The sequence below is a fragment of the Heliangelus exortis genome, chromosome 3 (genome assembly GCF_036169615.1).
Source record: "Heliangelus exortis chromosome 3, bHelExo1.hap1, whole genome shotgun sequence".
NCBI classification, from domain to species: Eukaryota; Metazoa; Chordata; class Aves; order Apodiformes; family Trochilidae; genus Heliangelus; species Heliangelus exortis.
In genome coordinates, this window is record NC_092424.1 from 66,254,839 (window position 1) to 66,274,909 (window position 20,071).

General features: G+C 36.8%; 1 protein-coding gene across 2 annotated transcripts in view; it reads right to left on the reverse strand.

Moving 5' to 3' along the window:
* Nucleotides 1-461: 461 nt before the first annotated feature.
* The window catches only part of RFX6 (regulatory factor X6), a 36,983-nt gene continuing 17,373 nt past the window's right edge, over nucleotides 462-20,071 (reverse strand). Inside the window, exons 7-19 of one of the 2 annotated variants that reach the window (XM_071741091.1) lie at nucleotides 18,316-18,423; nucleotides 15,844-15,921; nucleotides 15,637-15,750; nucleotides 13,577-13,626; nucleotides 12,654-12,813; nucleotides 11,025-11,169; nucleotides 9,667-9,761; nucleotides 7,543-7,660; nucleotides 6,491-6,613; nucleotides 4,907-5,116; nucleotides 3,873-4,382; nucleotides 2,560-2,778; nucleotides 462-1,392 (exon numbers count right to left, since the gene is read on the reverse strand). In XM_071741091.1, the coding sequence (XP_071597192.1) occupies nucleotides 1,226-1,392; nucleotides 2,560-2,778; nucleotides 3,873-4,382; nucleotides 4,907-5,116; nucleotides 6,491-6,613; nucleotides 7,543-7,660; nucleotides 9,667-9,761; nucleotides 11,025-11,169; nucleotides 12,654-12,813; nucleotides 13,577-13,626; nucleotides 15,637-15,750; nucleotides 15,844-15,921; nucleotides 18,316-18,423 (2,097 nt within the window). In that variant the 3' untranslated portion in view covers nucleotides 462-1,225. Of the gene's footprint in view, nucleotides 1,393-2,559; nucleotides 2,779-3,872; nucleotides 4,383-4,906; nucleotides 5,117-6,490; nucleotides 6,614-7,542; nucleotides 7,661-9,666; nucleotides 9,777-11,024; nucleotides 11,170-12,653; nucleotides 12,814-13,576; nucleotides 13,627-15,636; nucleotides 15,751-15,843; nucleotides 15,922-18,315; nucleotides 18,424-20,071 lie in introns of both variants that reach the window. The other variant, XM_071741090.1, reaches the window with a different exon arrangement.

Here is a 20,071-nt window from a genome sequence, read left to right on the forward strand (position 1 = left end):
CAGGAATGATTGATGAGCTAGCCCAGTCAATGCTCCTTATTGCTTTTCTGCTGCTGTCAGTCTTTGCATGATAGAAAACACTAAAGGAAGATATAAATTATTAAAAAAATAAACTTCATTATGGTCTCATCCTTTTTTTTTTTTTTTTTCACAAAAAATACCCTACTATCTAGTTCCACAATATCCAGCATTTATCAAATAAACTGAAAAGTGATCTGAACATCAAATAACCTCAAAGAATTCACAAAATTAGCCTCAAATCTGAATCTGATGGCACTTTTAATATAATTTTTATTATAATAGTTGATCTGGAAATTGCAGTATTTTTCATCATCTTTACTGCTTTTGGTCTCAATATACACAGCTGGTCTGAACCCATGAAAGGTGATGGTTATCTTTTTTGAGGATTTCCACAAGGACAATTTTTAGGCTCATACCACAAGTAATTTTAAAATCCCATGTCATTTTGTGGCACAGTTTTATTTGTTTCAGTTATCCAGCTACAATAGCAGGCTACTGCAAATATTTAACTTCTGATATTTGAATGTTTTCTTTGTTTTATTTTAAGAGAAAGTGATTTATTTTACAAGAAAAAAACCCCCAAACATGTTGTATTTATTTCCTGAGGACATTCACTTACACAAGCAGGCACTAAACATTTAAAATAGACTTTCCAGAGCACAACAGTAAAAAAATTATTAATTTGGATTATTTTCATTTAAAAGAGTAAAAATTGACCTTGTAAACATTTCCATAGGAGGTAGAATACAGATATTTGACAATCTGTCAAATAAGAGAAAGTAAACAGTTACTCTGTGATTGTAATAAATAATGAGCAACACAGGTATTAAATAAACTTTTTTATACAAAAAGATGTATGTGAAAGACTAAAATAGCATTTTTAATAAATTAGGAATAGATGTAATAATTTCTTTATAATTTAGTCTTGCTTGAAAGAATCTCTTGCTCGTTCTGCTCCTCCTAAATTTCTGAGTGAAAAGCTGTAGTGGTGAGAACAATCCTGAGAGATTCACAAGCAGGACCCAAACTGAATATAGCTATTTTGTGTGTGTGTGTTTGGAGGGCTGCTAATATCTCTAAAATGGCTCCTTTAACACCTATAAATAATACTTTTCTGTTCCAGCAACTGGAAGGGCATTGTCATCACAGCCTTAATGTTTGGATTTGGAAAGTAAGCTTAAGGCACTGACATGTGTCTCCTGGTTCAGGTTCCTCCAGCAGCTGCTCCCATGAAGACAGTGTTAATTGGTGGTAAGGATGACACCATATCTCTGCTTGGTGGGCCATGGGAGTCCAGATTTTCCTGTGAAGGGAACTGACCAGATGTTCCATACATACACTGGGAAGAAGATGTGGTTTGCATATTTGAAGCTGTGGGGAAAAAAAAGGTTACCGTCAATGCATGATTTCTATCTATTGAATTTAACAAAAAAACCCCAATTCAGCTTCATCAGGTGGAAAACCCTTATCTAGCCAGGCACACTAACTGAAGGACAAAAGTGTTAACACTTTACTCAGTTTACCTGTACTTCTATAACTTTTCTTCAGTGTCTCGTCACACCATCAGGGAATAGGTCAAAACCCACGTATAAGTGAACACTGCTAAAAATCCAGCTATAGGTCTGAAGTTTATAGTTTGCACTTGAGCCATTTTCTATGAAAATTGTGCAAAGCTATTTATTCACACTATGCTCATCTTTCCATATCTTGTGCCAGTCAGTTTCATATTCACTGGTGGAACGACTGCAGCCACCACCTGGCACATATCAGCATGGAATATAAAAGATTTTGATAGGTTCAGGTGTGTGGTAGCACCTGTTTTTTTCCCCCTCCTTAGCATCCTTTAAAGAACTAAGTACTGAATTCTTGTAGAACCTTTATGAGGCAAGTAATGTCTGATCTTCTGTATGAGGTTAACAGGCAAGTAGCAGGATGAGGTAATATTGTGGAGAAACAAATGGTGCCCCAATTTGTGTCTCCCATGCTACCCTACTTGGAATATAAATCCAAACTGAGCTGCCATTTTTTAAATGCATATACCAAAGGAAATGCTTTGGTATTAGGTAATTTCACCCAAAATTCACTGTCAATGGGAGCTTTGCCTCATACACACAGTTGTTGAAGCACAGGAGAGAAAAGGACTATATACGAAAGTATATATCTAAACATCCCTGACCAGGGTTAATTTGTCTGTTTGACAGTGAGGATCCTTAAGTACTCTTAGAAGATCCCTTCCTATTATTAGCTTATTTAAAAGTTAGAAATTCTTCCTTAATAGGGATTTTTCTGCACTTCAGGCCAGTGATTCTACTCCTCATGGAGAACAGATCATAGTCCTCCTTAGGAGAGCGAAGGGTTATTAAACCACTGTCCTGCAATTTTAAGGAAAACACCTCTTGTGATACATCCCAGATACCGAGCTATTTTATCTCACTGTTGCATCTCATATACTATATATATGAGCTACACTTTAATACTTAGCACTTGCTAATATGCTAAAAGGTTCATAGACCTTCCTTAGTTGTTGGCTATACTTACGCATAGGAGTCCGACAGACAATTGCTGGTGAGGACTCTGTGTAATATGAGCCTGTTTGTTTCCTTCCACTGTCATCCAAGATATTCAGTGGATCATGTATGTCACTGTATGATGGCAATGATCGAATGCTGCTTACACTGCTGATTACAGAAACATGTTGATCCACCATTGTTCCAAGTCTGTGAGGTTCTGGATAACTTATATTGTTTCCATAATATCCTATTGATGGGAGATTGGAAAAAATGGATGAAATGAAACGGCTGCTGAAGAGAAAGGGTAGGTTATGAGCTTGTGATAACCTGGGACAAATGGTAATTGTTATGTGCTAAGTCCCTTGAGAATAAGATTATTTATGTATACATAAATAATAAGATATGTGCATAAAAAATAAGATTATTGTTATAGTAATAGTTATAGTTATATCTTATAGTAACATATGCAGTGACTGACTCAAAAGAGGGGGGGTAACAAGACAGCAAAAAGATTGTAAGTGTTCAGTCATGCCTTCCTTACAGAACTGCCTTTCCATCCTGAGTTCAAAATCAAGCAGTAGCCTGCAAGTAGTGGCCACAAGAGACACCATGAGGACAATTCAGTCCTCCCTTCTGAAGCCCACAATCAAGGAAAGTGTACCTGGGAAAGAAAATCTGCATAGTAATACATACTTACTGCATATACAAATCCATATAAAAGCAATGGCTCCACTGTGTCTTTCCTCCAGAAGAGGGAAATGTTTTTGCTGACTATACCTCTGAATCAGACTGTGGCAATAATTTTACATTCGAAATACGAGAAATATTAGGGTCAAGGTCTCAAATTAATGCTAATGCTCATATTTGTACTTCGTTTTGTCATCCTGGTCCTGTGACTAGGGTGTTTCACTGTGCTGATCCCAGAAATAAGTTATTTTATGCCTGTTCTACTTCATAGAAGATGTTTTGGGTGCTTTTCAAGAAATCATTAAATCGTAAAGTCATTTGGTTTTCCTTCCTTTGTTCAAGACACAGCAATGGTGCCAAAGGAAGATTAGCATAGGCACAGCAGATGCATTTGAGGTCAACTGAGGATTCACTAGAGGGAAATAAATCCTTAAGTAGCTTGTTAAGCTGCTTTACAATCTCTGTGTGTCACAAAAGCATTGGAAAACAGGAAGGCATAAATCAGAGCTGAAAAACATCTTCCACAGGAAAAAAAAAAAAAAAAAAAAGAAAAAGAAGAAGAAGAAAAAAAAGAAAAAAAAGAAAAAGAGAAAAAGTTGTTTACTCCAGCAGAAAAAGAGAAACAGAAGGGAAAAATAAAATATATATTAATACCATTGGAAGCATTAGCAGGATATGCTGCTCCTGGGCACGTAGACACTGAGTTACTCAAGAAATTGAAACTCCCGCTATTCAGAAATTGAATATTGTGAGTGTCCTGAGACATGGCTGATGGACCATAGCTGGAAGGGGATCTGCTATTGTATGGAGACACAGCACAACTGTTGCTGAAGTAGTCTCTGGAGAACTGCTGGTCATTCAAGGCATTGAATCGGCTGTGCTCTGCTCGCTGGTGGTAAACTCCTGGAGCAGAATGGGCTTGAGTTCTGAACATAGCCTGGTAATTGGAATTGTTTCCATAGTAATTCTGATTAGTTTGTGACAGAGTCTGATAAAGGGGTTCTGAGTAGGAAGAGCACTGTGAAGGTGTTGATAAGACTGGGCCTACACTTGGAGGTCTCACAGCCATTGGCCCCTGGTTGATAACACTTCCTCGACTGACCAGGGCTGGTGAAATGGGTGGAGTCATCAGGGGACCAGTGTTTTGAGATAACTCCATCTGACCTGGAATAAATAAGCATTAGCCTTCATTAGTGTTCATACTACTGCACAGCTGAATACAGCAGAGCTGCCAAGACACTAACCCCCTAGTGAAAAGTGCGTAACCTTGAAACCTTTACAAAGGACTTACATTGGTCCCCATCTATGCAACACACATCCTTTAACCCATGGCTTCAGGCTATAAAGCTTCCCACTTTCATTCCCCCGCTTGGAGGCTGCCACATTCAGTGGGAATTCTAGCATTACAAGCTCTGCATGTTCCAGGTGTCACTGTTCATTCTCTCCTCACAAGACCCTCACCAATGCAACAGGTATAGGATAATTAACAATGGTTCCAAGAGGATTTATTACTGGAAGGGCTCTACAATTGCTGCCTTCTATAAATGGTCACAAAGGGTGAGCTCAAGAAATGTTATTTACTTGATGTCTTTATAAATGTCATGGCTCCTCCTACAGAACATGTTACTGTGGACTGAAAGACCAACAGGCAAATAAGTGAAGGAGAAACTGGAAGTACTGATACATACCTGTCAGTTGCATATTCTCACTGTCTCCTGTGGTGAAAGGGTTCAAACCAGAAGGCACACTGCTGGGCTGGCTAGCTGACAAGGGCACGTAGGTTTGCTCTGCTAAACACTCATTTTTGACTGAAGTGTCACTGGGCAGAGGAGCAGCTTTGTTACGGTTTGCTAGGAAGCAAGAGCTTGGTGATGCAGTAAAGGTGGCTTTGCTTGCATCTGGAAGAGTAAGTGAAAAGTCTTGGTGGCTGTTATGTATACTCATTGCACATAAATTCACTACTAGTATACAGACACCATACAAGCTGCCTGATCTGTTCATATCTTTGGCTGCTTATTATAAAAGCCAGTGCAGGCTTCCTATTTTGCATGTAGCCAATGAATACAAAGATTTCTCTAGTTTTGATCTACCCAGTAGGACTGATTGTATCATATTTCCTGACCACAGATCTACATCACAGAGTGTCAGTCAGCTCCCTACTGAAGCCATCATAGTGAATACTTGAATCAGATTTATTCCCCTGAAGTAGTGTCAGTAATGAAGTCAATTAAGTTGCACTGAGTGAATCAGACTCATGACACTCCATCATAAAGAATTAACAATGAGAATTTTATAATGCTTGAACTCTATTTTCATACTGATATCTGGAGAAAAGCATTTTTTATAATCAGTAGTTCTTCAGTTTTCTGCAGACTATTAATAAAATTAGTAGAAGTTTTGCTATGCTTCAGTGGAAACCATGACTTTACCTTATGGTTTAAAGTACTTTGCCTAATATCCAAGGACAAGGCAGCAGCTATACGTTTTCTGGAGGGTGAATTAAAAGAAAAAGAGCACCATATACTGTCAGACAAATTCTGTGCAAGATGCTTGTAGTAAAGTGCAGATTTAGTGTAACAGCAACCAAAAAGTTAAAGATTGATTGTTGGTGCTAATGTCAATAAAAATTAAATAAACAAAACTAGATCAAGTTTCAATGGAATTTTAGGGAATAATTGGGAACCAAAATTTTATCCAAATCAGTCTTCATTCATTTTATAGCTAAGGACTTGGAGCATATGGTTTCAAATTGCCTAACCTTGAAAAAACTTGGTGGATGGGAAATGTTAAGGATACAGTTTTAGATAAATTTTGATTCTCTTCCACATAGTAATACTTCAGCCAGATGCTAAATTGGGCTCAAACTTGTTTTCCAACCTTGCAGGAATATTTGTGTTTTGGTAACATTTCATACCTTCCTAGTCCAAGGTGCAATTACAAATTCAAGCTTTGGCAGGAGAGCTGGGTTAGGAATTTCTGCCCCTTCTGATACATATACCTCTTCTCACACTTCAGGCCTGTGGCCCTTCAGATGTTCCTACAAGTGTCTGTAGCATTATAGATCATTTCAGTGATCTATATTCATAATCTCACAAAATGTTATTAAGTGAACTGTGGTAGGAGGTGTGAATTAATTGCTTAGTGAATGGTGCCAAGCTTCTCAGGTGAATTTGACAATGCCGCATATCATAAGCCTGCTTCAGTTTAAAGTTTAAAAAATGTCATTTTCTAAGAATAAAGGAGAATATTCAAAAGAACCAAGCTCTAGTTACCTAAATTCTTCATGTATTTGTCCAGTAGATTCTGGAGTTCTTGTTCTTTGTCATTGTTGAACTGTGTCTCCATGGCAAGCAGGATGTACTCATCTAGTAGCATGCGGATCAAATGAAAAGAACCTTTTCGAGGAGAAAGAGAGAGAGTAGCTGAGTTATCTTTGTGACCATCTCTCACCACTCTACAAGAAACCAGTGAAACAAACAAATAATTGTGGACTTTAAATGACCTGGCAAGACCAACAAGGAATAGTGCCTAACTTCTAGCTCTAATCTCTCTTTGCACTGGCCCACCTAGCTCAATTGTTTACTGTCCTGTAGGCTATTTGACCACTAATTACATCAAAGAAAAATACTGATGAAAGTGAGACATGCTTTATACTTGAAGAGGGCACACAGTGGAGCTAGATAAGGTTGAAGTCTGCTAGAATGCCTCTGCTCTATTTCTGTTTGCCTTGTGCTAAATAACCAGACAATAACAGGTAAAGCCTTTGACCTTATTTCAATGATATATCACACTAAAAATGTGCATCTCCTTACAGCCATTTCAAATACCCTCTGAATTTTAGATAGCAATGTATCTAGAACTAAACTTAGGAAACTATGTTTCAGATTTAAAGTGAGTTTCACTTGCTCTAACATCTTCTGTTTTATAAAAGGTTCTTTCTGGGAGTCCCCAAAAATGTGAGCCTTCCTAAAGATGAACACGGGAACATTATTTTTTAAAAGCTACAAACACTGTTGAATTGACTGTCTGCTGATGGCAGAATTTAATGAGTGGTGATCTGCTAACTTCCTTTTGCTTTTATGAAAACATACCATGCAAAAGTAAAGTATTATTGAAAAATTAACTTGAGATATGGATCACTAACAAGATACTGCCAGCATATACTGTGAAAATATTTGATTGAGAAACAAGTTACACAGTATTTGTGGCTTTGATCAGGCAATCTTTAGATTAGGATGGGTCCTGCTGTTGAGAAAGTGGTGGAAAGTTGATAAGTGTTAGCACAGATGTACAAAATGCAAGTGTTTTTTAAAAACCCAGGTACCAAAACTTGATGCGTTGTTTAAAGTCAGGTTATGCATGACTCGAGCACCAAAAAAACTCCATTTGAGAAGGAAATCTTGAGCTCTCTTCTTTAATGACCTTCCATTTTGCTTGCTTGCCTGAAAGAGAGTAGTGAAATAGTGTTAAGTATCCTAACTTGCTTTCTACACACAGAAGAAAATAAAGGAGAACTGAATTTGATTGAGAATTCAAGGAGTCCTTGACTCAGGCTAATCTGGCAAGATGGATCAAGTTGCCTGATTCAAACTGTTTTCATAATATGTGGCCTAAAGTGATAAGGAATGACATTCACTCTTTTCAGTGCAACCAAAACAGAGCTCTGAAAACGTCAGATAAAGTAAATCACTTGCTGCTTGGGCTCTGCTGTGCCCTTAAGGTATATAAATTAACACATATTTTAGTATTAAATATTTCAAATTATTCTGTAAATATACAGAGGTACATGGTAAAAAGAAAAAAAAAAAAAAAACCAATACCCTCTGGCACTGTGTATTCCACATAAACAGAGAACAGAAATTAGTCTTTGTGCTTTAATGTAATCTGCACAGTACTGCCCAGACTTTGTCTCACAAAATGATGTGTTTACCATTGCAACACTGAGGCTTTGGAGATGATACTGCCACTTTGCTCTGGCAGTGATTTCTTCATGTGGTAGCACATGCCCTGTTGCTTTCTCAGTGAGCAGAAATAAGTTGTTGTGTGAGTTTGACAGTAACCACACTACAGAACGAACAGAAGGCAGACAGCCAGGGAAGAATTACATGTTCTGTAAATTATTAGCTTCTGCATAGTCGACCTAGCTGCATATCAGGACTTGTAGGTATTTCTTACTCCTAACCACAGGAAAACAATGCTAGGAACCATACCTGCTAACTATGATAATACAGTATCACATAGTAGATGCTGAACAGGAGAGTTTTTCACCTTTTCTTGCCTGGATTGTTTATCCGGCATTGTCTTCTGAAATTGTGGAATCAATTTTAAACCATAATTATTCAGTTCTAAAATAAGTAATGATTGCTTCAGTACAAGTTTCGTGTGTAGGTAACTGTATAGGAGGTCTTGCTTTGGCTTTGCTGCCCTGAAGGATCATCCAAAGCTCCTCACTGTGCTGCTCATACATGACAGCAAATGTTAGGAGACTCAGTCTTATAAAAAGAGAGAAACTATCACTGTCTCCAATGAAATTTGGGAAAAAGCTGAAAGAAGAAAAAATGACAAACCCATAGTTATTCTACCAAGTGACAGTCACTCTTCTGCAAGCCAGCCAAAGCTATCTGAACTGTTTCACTCTTGCACACATTCATATCAAGATGCTGCCTAAAATGATGGAGGAAATATTGCATTTCCATATAGAATGACTTGCTTAGAAGACCAGTGTTTAGTTACCAGCAAACAAAGTACAACATTTTATTCTGCTAATTTGCATTCATTAGAATCGCAAATAAGGTAAATCTCTTACTTGAGCTGTAACTCAGAACTCAATTAATTTGCTCTGAAGTGTAACCATTCTTCTATGTGCCCTAATGGTATGCATATAAAATATTTATAAAGCATTTTGTAAATCAGGGGAAAAAATATCAGAACCATCAATCACCAAATTAAGCACCCTGTAAGCTGCAAAACTGTATCTTCCATGTAGATACAACTGTATCTGCTATGCAGAAATCTTTCTACAGCTTAGATATTTCTGAATCCCCCTGCTACATTAACCTATACCACATAGAGTACCATTGGGAAACCACGAAAGAAAGAATTCTCTAAGGAACAACTTTTGTTCACCTTACACAGTGGGCAATACCCCTGTGGTTCTGCGTGCTCAGCTAATTTTTTTCATGTATGGTTTATGACAGTACAGACTTGAATGTTTTAGTTAAGATATTTCTTAGTTTGACATAGACATAAGACTCTTCAACAGCATTCAACAGGGTTAGGTAGAACTAACAGTGCTGGCATCTTTCATACCAGATGGAGAACTCCCCTGTTACAATAAGGAGATGGGAGCCAAGATGAGAAACCATTGGGACAGCATAAGTAAGGAAATGTGTAAGGAGTAAGGGGAGCAAGGTTTGGTCTGGAGTCAGGCAGAACATTTGAAAGGTACCTTGATAACCCTTTGCTCAACCACAGTATCCAACCACTCAATAAATGATTCCACAGTAGCATTCTTCTTTAGGAGGTCCTTCAGTTCTTGGAACACTGTAATAGAGTCATCTACCATGTAAAAAGGAGAACATATCATTGCACACTATTCTGAACGTGAGAAAAAGCCACTCACCAGCCATATGAAAATATTGTAGCATGGAAGGGAAAAGCAGAGAATTAGAGCAGTGAAGAAATGAGCAATTCCTTAGCAAAGGAAGCAGACACACATCCACCACACACAAACTTTAATTAGTTAAGCATTACAGTGGTGCAGGTTGTAAAACAATGAAGTTTTACACGACAATAAAAGAAAAAAATATTTTATGTTTTCCATTAATTTTAAATTCAATAATTGAAAACCTCTGTATTACAAAGTTTAGTAGTAAAGCTTAATCTGTAAGGTGCCAGACTTGTATACTTCTTAGGTTTTTCTTTTATTATACAAGTTTCTCACAATACAGTATAAAGCTTACTTCCTCAATTCCCATTTTCAAAAAAGTGCCTGAATGAACTGCTATTTCTCCTCTCCTTCCCTTTTTTAACCAGTGACAAGGAAAACAAAGAACAAAATAGAAAAAACTACACACAAAATAGGAAATAGGCAACTCAAATGAAAATGTGAATAGGGCTGTGAACCATAAAAGAGAACAAATTTTCATGGTCAAAGAAACAATATTTAGAAGACAACATATTGCTACTGCTCTCCTTTCAGCTGTCCAAACTCTGCTCAACAAGTTCCCTATAATAAAAGTTATTTTTAATAGAGAAAATGGGTGTATCTTTTTTTCAACAACAGGTATGCATAAGAAAATTAACACCCTTAAAATTTGTACTCTATGTCACTTTGAGTATGAAAATAGATTTCATTCTTTATAGAAAATTATGCATTTTTAAAAAGATAAACTTTCAGAAAAAAAATCTATTCACACCAAAAAAAGAAGTAAACTAGTTCAAATGTCGATTCAACTAACCCATAATTATATGGAATATTTCAGCCATCTTCCAAGAATTGATCTGTGCTTATATCCTCCTATGATTAGGACAAATCTTCAAAATAGATCTTCTTACAGTTAGCGACTGACTTGTAAATTATTTTATCAGCAGCCATTTAAAGACATCCAGCTGGATGACTTAATTAGCTGTTCTTTTTGCAGAACATGTAGGCACAACCCATTGGTTTTCTTTAAGCCACAGAAGCTGACCCTGAGGAATGCACTGTCTATGTGTGCCCTTTCTCAGTCCATCTCCCAATAAACTAGTGGATCATGGAACAAGTGAACTACTTGAAATTATACAAATATATCACTATGGACTTACATTCATTGTAGACCTCCCCATCAGAGTCTGTGCTCCCTGAGACTGCAAGTAGTGCCTGAGAGCTAATACTATTCAAATCAACTTTTTCAATATCCGACACCATGGAATTCACCACATGCTGATCAAAAAGGGCTGGACGAGCAATCTGTAAGAGAAGAAAAAGTAAAATCTGAGACCCTCTTGTGGTTTAACCCCAGCTCACAACTGAGCACCACACAGCTGCTCACTCTCTCCCCACCCCCTAGTGGGATGGGGAGAAAGAACTGGGAGGGCAAAAGTGAGAAAAGTCCTGGGTTGAGATAAAACCGGTTTAACAATATTTTTAAAACAAAAAAACAATCAAACAAGCAAAAATAAACACAACAAACAAAAAAATTGTGAGGAAAGAGGGAGAAAAAATAACATAGAGAAAGATAAAGCTCAAGAAAGACAATGGATGCAAATGAAAACAACTGGCTCCCCACCAACCAATCGATTCCCAGACAGATGCTGAGCAGAGATCCCCCATTAACCTCCCTCCTCCAGTTTTATTCCTGAGCATGACATCATCTGGTATGAAATATCCCTTTGGTCAGCTGGGGTCAGCTGTCCCAACCGTGTCCCATCCCAATTTCTTGTGCACCCAAAAACTACTCACTGGAGGGGTGGTGTGAGATAGGGAAAGGGTCTTGACCCTGAGTAACCATTACTCAGCAATAACCAAAACATCTCTGTATGATCAACACTGTTTTGCTGTCTCCAGCACAAATCCAAACTACAGCCCCATACCAGCTATTAGGAAGAAAATTAACTGTCTCCCAGACTTGGATATCACCTGAATAACTCCTCAGAGAAGAATAATATTCTGTTTAATTTTCTTATCATTGGCTGGGTTTTTTGTAGATGAGATGAAACAATGTTTACCTTGCACCAGACTTATAATGCTCTTCTGATGAGCCTTCCCATCAGATCATCTTCAAAATGTCACCTACATGATATTTCTGTCTTAATACTTATGAAAGAGAAAATTAAGTCAAGATGAATGTGTGGTGGATCTGCAGTTATTCATGAGTTCTACCACCTCAAAGCCCAAGTTGTTAGCATTTAAATTTTCTGTAAGACATTGTATCCTTTTGTATAATCTACTAAACCATCACATGGATGTGCCTCCTAACTGCAGATACCTGTCTCCTGCCAAAACAGCCTTGGAGCCCTCAGCTACCTGTCACTCGTGTTCTTCCTTCAGTCAATACTGTAAAAGAAATAAACTCTAAACACTAAAGGACATAATGGACAAGAAAGTGAACCTTTACTAGGCAAAAAGTACCATCTAGTATTTTCCAATTTGAAACTAAATCAAATATCCATATATTCCATCTCATCATTTGATTGCCAGAAGTTTCCATTATAGTAGTTCACTGTAACCATAGTCTTTTCTCTCTCTTTTCTACTACAGAAGTTTGAATTTTTGTCCAGATCAGTTTATGGATATTTCCCTGTTGCATGGCTAAAATTACAGGATTTAAGTCTTCCATGGCTGAAACTGAACCTTGAAAAAAGAATGTATTATATCACATAGCCATCCAGATACACTGCATGTAACTGACAAGTTTTTTAATACTCTGAATAACAGAGTGTTATTCTGTTTACCTGTGCTAGATGTAGGAATGATGTCTGTCGTTTCAGGGAGGAAACAAATCTTCGTGCAATAGGCAGTTTCTTATCTGTCAGGTTCTCTGGTAGATTTTCCAAAGAGGAAACAACCCACTGTTCCCAGTTTTTTGCAAAATTTCTTATATCTGCCAGTAAACTATAGGAAAAAAAAATTAAGGAAAGATAAACATAAAATGTCTTGCTTTAGTTTAAATAATTGGATTTTAATCGTTGATTAACAGATTCATGGATGTATCTGTGAATTACTCCTCAGATGTCGCCAAAAGGAATAACCAATCATCAGAAGGTGAAAATTTAGTTTATATTGATCTGTACATCCTCTGAGAAAAATCGTAAGCCGTCTGCCAGCTTAGATGGTTTTAAAAACACTGGCTTTAAAGAATAAACATAAGAAATCCAAGAACCATTATTCTTGAAGGGCCTTAGTCAGACACAAAGCCCCAAACAAGATGCCCTTCAAAGGAAAGGAAAGACAAGAAGATTCAGAGGTAACTTACAGTAATTCTCTTATTAACATCTTGTTGAGAAAATGCTTCTATGTTATGGTGATGTATAAGATACAAGCCTGAAAATATTCTGAAAAAGGCTAACAACTGTTTTTCATTTTACAACACAAGTACATTTGTTTCTTTTTTCATCTTCTAGGATTTTGGTGTAGAAGAAACCTATTTCAAAATATCCACTAAGTCAGTCAAACTGTCCATTAAAATACTGTGTAGTATTTCCAGGCTGTTCTATAGCTATTCTCACACCTGATAGTACATTGCCGTACATACTGCACTGCTCTAAAAATTACCACAAATACTGTGAGAACATTTCTGACATAGAATCTCTGCTATTTACCTGGACTATTCTTGAAAAACAGAATGCACCTTTATTACTAAGTGTCAAATACCTACCTTTCTGGCATTTCTTGCATTGTTGCAGGGATGAGTACATCTGTAAGGACCTTCAAAAAGGTAACAGAAAATTAAATCAAGCTTTCACTGGCTATTTATTAATTCATGTCAGTCTTGTCTGCTTTGATTGCAAAGTGATAAGGACTGAAAATATATACAGAATAAAGCCATTCAAGCTGTTGTCCGGATATTTACATACCTAGATTTCTCCCATCACTGTTAGATAGGAGATTATTTATGAGATTATTATGAGACTGTTATATACCCAGGTAGTCCCCATTCTTAATGTACCTCAGCATACCAGTAAAACAAGGAAATGCTGTCTCTCATGTCTTGCAGGAGGGATATCAGCGGATGTGAGATGCAAAACCACTTTCTAGCATCACTGTGAATCTCAATAAAGCAGATACTCAAACATCTCATAAGTCCTTGATTGCTATTGGCCACTTGACTCTTCTTTCTAACATACTGCGTGTGGAGTTTAGAACAAATCTCCTACAGCTAAGTGTGGTGTGGAACAGTTTTGGCACAAAACTGTGCCATCTGGCATGCCTCCTCGGGAATGTTATTGTGGAGGGTAAACTTGTTAGCCTATAGCCCAAAAATGTGTTTCCACTACTAATGTAAATGGGTTGATATCAACACAATAAAATTCCTCCCTTTTTTCCTGCAGTTTATAAGTGAGAAACAGTGAGAGACACAGAAGAGGCACGACAGTAAATTTATGAACTTTTGAGACATTCCATCTTATTCAATTTCTAATATCGTGCTACTGTAGTATTTCTTCTTCTCCTGTCACAGTAAATATTTATAACAAATAAAGTTAATATTGGATCAGAGCAGGAAAAAACTCATAAACTCAAGTTACATTGTAAAGTTACATTATAATCTCTACAAGTACATGAGCCTGAATGGATCATCTCCGGGTTGGTAATTATGATCTTTGATACTATCACCTTTACTTCACTCTGCTAATTAAAACACATCTTCTTAATTTACAGCTTGATATGCTTCTAAGAAATACATATTTTCTTTCCTCCCCTCCACCCCCATATTTTTGTAGAATAAACAATGACAAATAGACTACAATAAGGCATTCAGCCACAAATCTCTTGCTTTGACTGCTTGGTGTTTACTGTTACACCAATAGTTATTTCTTCCCATCAATATGAGGTTGTGAAATGAGTTAGAGAGAGGATGACAAGCCTTTTCTACTTATATGGCATGTCCTATCAGAGGAATACAATGTAAGCCGCAGCTGTTGTTCAGTGATTTTATGTGATTTTCCAAATTAAAAATGGAAATTTTGGTGGCATTACTTTATTTTTCCTCAGTGCTCTATTGCGTAATCCTGACCTTGAAACACTCTTTAGTTTCATTTAACTTCAACTACTCATGTGATCATGCTCTGAACCAGAACAAAGAGCTCATATTGCACAAAAAATTCTGCAAAACAAATGTTCTTTAGATTTTTATTTTTTTTTTAATTCAAACCAGTTCATAGCACAGCAGTTTGGCTGGTCCATCTAGCAGCATAGGAACAGAAATTAAGTGTAGTAGGCAGGAGAGTCAGGAATATCTTAAGACAGTATTGTTCCACCTCTGTAACATGAAACCATGTCCTGATATAACCTGTGGGTAGCAGATTCCCTGTGGAATCACCGTGGAGATCTGCCACAGACTCTCTTTGATGATAGAAATTGCAATAATCTGTTAAATAAAAAGATGTCTTCGTTTTTCATCCAGATTTAACTTAGTCAGCCTTGTCAGTGAAGCACACAAGCATTTCTTTTAGTTACACTCAGGCAAGAAGGTCAGGATTTCATCATTAGTGTGCTGCTTGCATGCACCTACCAAGGGTGCAGCAGAGCTGAGTCTGGAGTTCAGCTCTTACATGGATCAGATTTATGCTCCTGATTTCAATGGAATCCTTGCTGATTTACATGGGTAAGAGGCAGCAAGCAGTCACAGCATCCTGCTACTCTAACTTCAACACGTTTTACACAAGCAAAAGCTGTAATGTGGTTGAGATTACCCGTGTAGTTAAATGCTTAACTTACCTTGTACAGTATTGAGTCACAAACACAGAAGATGTCAACGATGATGGGATTTTCAAGCAGAGGAAGAAGATGATCAGGCATTCCTTGCCAAAAATGTAATAGGAAATGCTGAATCTAAAGGGGTAGGAACCAGATTCATGGACATAAATAATGCTTTCTTGGATCCCTGTGCATATATACCAAGAATGTGTGTTCAAACAACCTTACCTCTTCAAAGTTTCCATTAATTGCATTGTCAAGGACACATTGACAGTGTGTTTTGTACATCATGATAAGAGTATCTACCTATTTTGGAAGAAAGAAAGATTAAACAGAGGATTTTTTAGCTCTCTACACCTAGTGACCTAGGTTTCTGCTTTCTGTAGCTTGTATATAAAAATAGGATATAAACTCTATTACTATGCATATTTACAAACAGGCAGTCTGTATACCCAGAAGTGATGATCAGGTCCCTCATTTTTAGTTTTTATTGACATCTTTAAGTCTCAATGCTGTTGTCAGACATGTAGTGGCTGAATCTGTATACACTGTGAAAATGTGGCTATCAAAGCAATGCAACACAGTAAATTCACCTTTCTGAAGCTAAGATTAAATCCCAAAGACTAGTGCAAGTTAATCATTAGGCTACTATAGGCGTCTATGAGTGTTCTGAAACATCATCTAGTTGGACAAATGAGAAAATAGCTGCCAGTCATTTGGTCAAAGTTTAATCACTGCCTTACATGAACTGAACTTTAAAAAGCAGAACTCCCTTTCATCTCCCCAAGGAAATTTATCTGAGTGGAGTGTTCCCTTATTGTAGTTAACTGCACAGATGCATTACAAGTCTTCTTGTAAAAAGATAGTAATTTTTTTATTATTATTTGTAGGAAATTCATAGAATTTTGTAAAGCAGTTTAAGGAAAGAAAAATGTTAGCAAAGCTATGCTTAAAACTGAGAATCACAGAAGTTTGTTACAGCTTGTGAACTTCCCCGACAAAGCAACATCAGGTTTTGAATGAGCCACCCTGTTTCAATAGGTTTAGCATATAGATTTCTTTGAAAATGGACATTGCTGACTTAGTGAGATGCTTCTGTAACTACACATCTTTGAAAAACAACAGCAAAGGGTAAGATTCAAGAATATTTTAAAGAGTTTTTTTAAAAGGAGTTAATGGAAATTTAAAGTTTGGTTAAGTTTTGCTCGGAAACACAAAAAGCTGAAATTATCACTCTATTTTAGTGCAGGCTGCTACATTTATGGACTTTGCAGAGATTTCAGTTGCATTCCTTTTCTTTGTAGTTTAATGCATGAGTCAAGCTTCATGTATGGGCTCTCTTCAACAGAGCACCTGAATTTCTTATATTCAATAACCCTTGGTCTGATAAGCTGAAGAAGGGGGGAAAGAGTAGGGAAAGAAAACAGGAAGTAAGAAAACAAAGAATGAGGAAAGAGCAGCAAGGAAAGACAATGAGACACATAGAAATTAATCTATCTTCCCATATACTTCTCATAACTCCATGAGTCTGTTCACAACAGGGCCACCCTCAGAGACCCGTTGAGCCCTCCCATTATCTGCTCCAAATTTCAGAGAAATCATGTGCTGCTGACCCAAGAATGAAGAGAAAATTACTTCCTTTTTTTTTGCTCATTGTTGGAATGGTACAGTTCAGTTTTGCTTACACTGCTGTGTTGGATCTTCAAGAACCACACCTGTTCTTCAGATTTAAAAGTTTTGAGAGTGACTTATAGACGAGAGGGGTAAAATCACTGATAGAGACTACAGCAGCTTTCTTTAGGAACTGTAAGATTTCCAGGTAACATCCCTACAGATGGCTCCTTTTGTTTGGCTCCACACAACAGGAATCCCAGGCTTCACTACTTTCACAGAACAAACTTAAGAGAAAAGGCTCATGAAACAAAAAGCTTTAAAGCAACATATCTCATGACAGCCACAGTGATGACCTGTACTGGAGGATAAACTGGAGAGTTCACAATGTGTACCAAAAGGTTTCTAGCACAGTTCAAGGATTCAGCAGCCTGTAATGTGACCAGAAACAACATAGACAAACCACACAGGAAAGCAGTCAAAGACATAAAACACATGCCAACAATACTTCTAATTGAGCAGCTAAGCTTAGGATGAGCAATACTGAGTAGTGATTTGAGGAATGCAAGTTTACTAATTAAAAAAACAAAGACAAAACAAAAAAAAAATACAAACCATAAAATAAAAATTAAAAAAATAAAAATAAAAAACCACAAGAACCCCTAAAGAACAACTGCATGATCAGATTTTCAGTCTATTTTCAAATAATTAATAATGAAAGTAAAGTTTATCTAATTATTTGTTGTAAATTATTTGTTCTGATCTAATCAGAACAAAATTTACCTTAAATCCAAAGGCATTTGGAATGAATACAGCTCCCACTTATTTGTTTTGCTCTCCTCGTCTTACATACCATCAGTTTGTAAAATACTAGGTCAGTTAATAGGTAAATAATTCAACCACCTTTGCAGTGGAAAGCCAGTTAATCGGTGTTAGTAAAGGTTTGCCCCCTCTATAAATCAGTCACCTCTGTTTGATTATAGACATTTCTAGCTCTTTCATGTCAATACCTCAAAGGCGAAGATATGAAGAAACATTCTGTGGCAATTTTTGATCTGTAAGTCAGAAGAGAAGTACCTCACATTTTACCTTGTCTTTAGAAATGCACCCTTGAAGCAAAAGATGTTGAGCACTTGGAAACTCCGGGAGGAGAGTTCCAGTTTTGGAACTCAAAGAATATTTACGTGTGAAACCACCCTGAAATGGAAGGAAAAAAACCAGGAATATTTAAATAACTAATTTAGATTCAACTGAAACAAATAATTCATTCTAAATTTGTATATTATCCCAGGAATTCCTCAATCATCCAGAATGTTTGCATTCAGATAATCTTTCCAAAATATGGTTGCTTATCCAAATCTGGATTCTAGCTCAGGGAGGTAATTAAATATGTGCCTAGATCTAAACTCCACCAAATATAGTTTTCAGAATCATGTAGCCTTTGAAACACATTACTTCATGGAATTCTAGAAGCCTGGAATTTGATCTATTTTTGAAAACTAAAACAGAGCACAGTCTGTTGCTCTTCTTCACAGTATGGACTACTACGTTCTCAAAGAGACAGTAAGTTTTATTTAATAAAAATCTTTCTAGTGCAAGGATCCAGGATACTGGTGATATTCTCCCTTGTTCTCTTCCTGCTCTGATAGGATAGCAATAGTGATTTCTGCTGTTTTACTACAGGAATCACTATTGTGAAGTTTTGTTTAGTTTTTCATGAAGTCTATGGATGGTATGTAGGGACTGTGAATGATTCTGAACTATGGATCTATTCTATTGCTCTCTCTGATTTTGGCAGACTTGACATGAAGGCCCAGAAAATATCTTCCAGGTTTGTGAATATTTTTGAAGTCTTTTGCTTTTGTCCATAGCAGAAGTATAAAGCTATGCTGGGTAGCACAGGCACATAGAGCTGCAGGTCTATACAATATAAAAAAACCTGTACAGGATCCTGTACTCAGACCCAAAGTTTCAAGTCCAGGATCACAGACTAAGCCTGGGAAAAGGAAGTGCCATTTCAAAGGAACTCACAGGAAGGGAATATATAATTTTTCTCTTGCTAACTCTTTAGCAAAAAAACAGGGGAAATAAAAGAGTCATGTATTAATATGATCACAGTTTCATATCTTAATTAAAATGATATTCCTATCCATTCAGTGTTCTTTAATTATTTTGTTAAGACAAAGTCAATCCTGACATGAAGACATGAAAGATTTCTCCTGAATTGTACTAAATATCACTGATCTGAGAGAGTTTTAGGAGTTCTTAATCCTCTTTATCTTATGACATCTGGAATACTGAATATTTGAATTTAAAATACACATCTTGTACTAGTTACAGACTGAGAAAAGACCTTGAATAATTATTAGATGCTAACCTTTGGAGAGATGGGATTCAAAGATGAAACAACAAGCAGCCTCATATGTGTGAACACTGAACATGAAGTCATATATATGAAGTCATATATAGCGAATCAGCCCTTGATTAGATGCCTAACCTAATACTCTCAAAAATGGGACTTACTCTTCTTTTCATTAAAAGAAAGCAGTTACATTCTATAGTGAGACAGTATAACTATGTTTATATTTATAATGCATGCAACATTACACTTACTCAGCTCTCAGATGATACAATTAAGATGAAGCCCTTATTCTCCAGACAAGCAAAAAAATCAGCATGATTCTGTCCTAACTGACTGAATTGTACTTATTCTCATCCTATTGCATTCAAACCTAGAGAAGACTATTTGGCTGAAATCCTTAGATCTGTTTCAGCCCATTCAGTCCCTAAGTCAAGGCAGCATACAGAGCCTTGAGCATATCTCCTGCATATTCCAGTGGTAAAT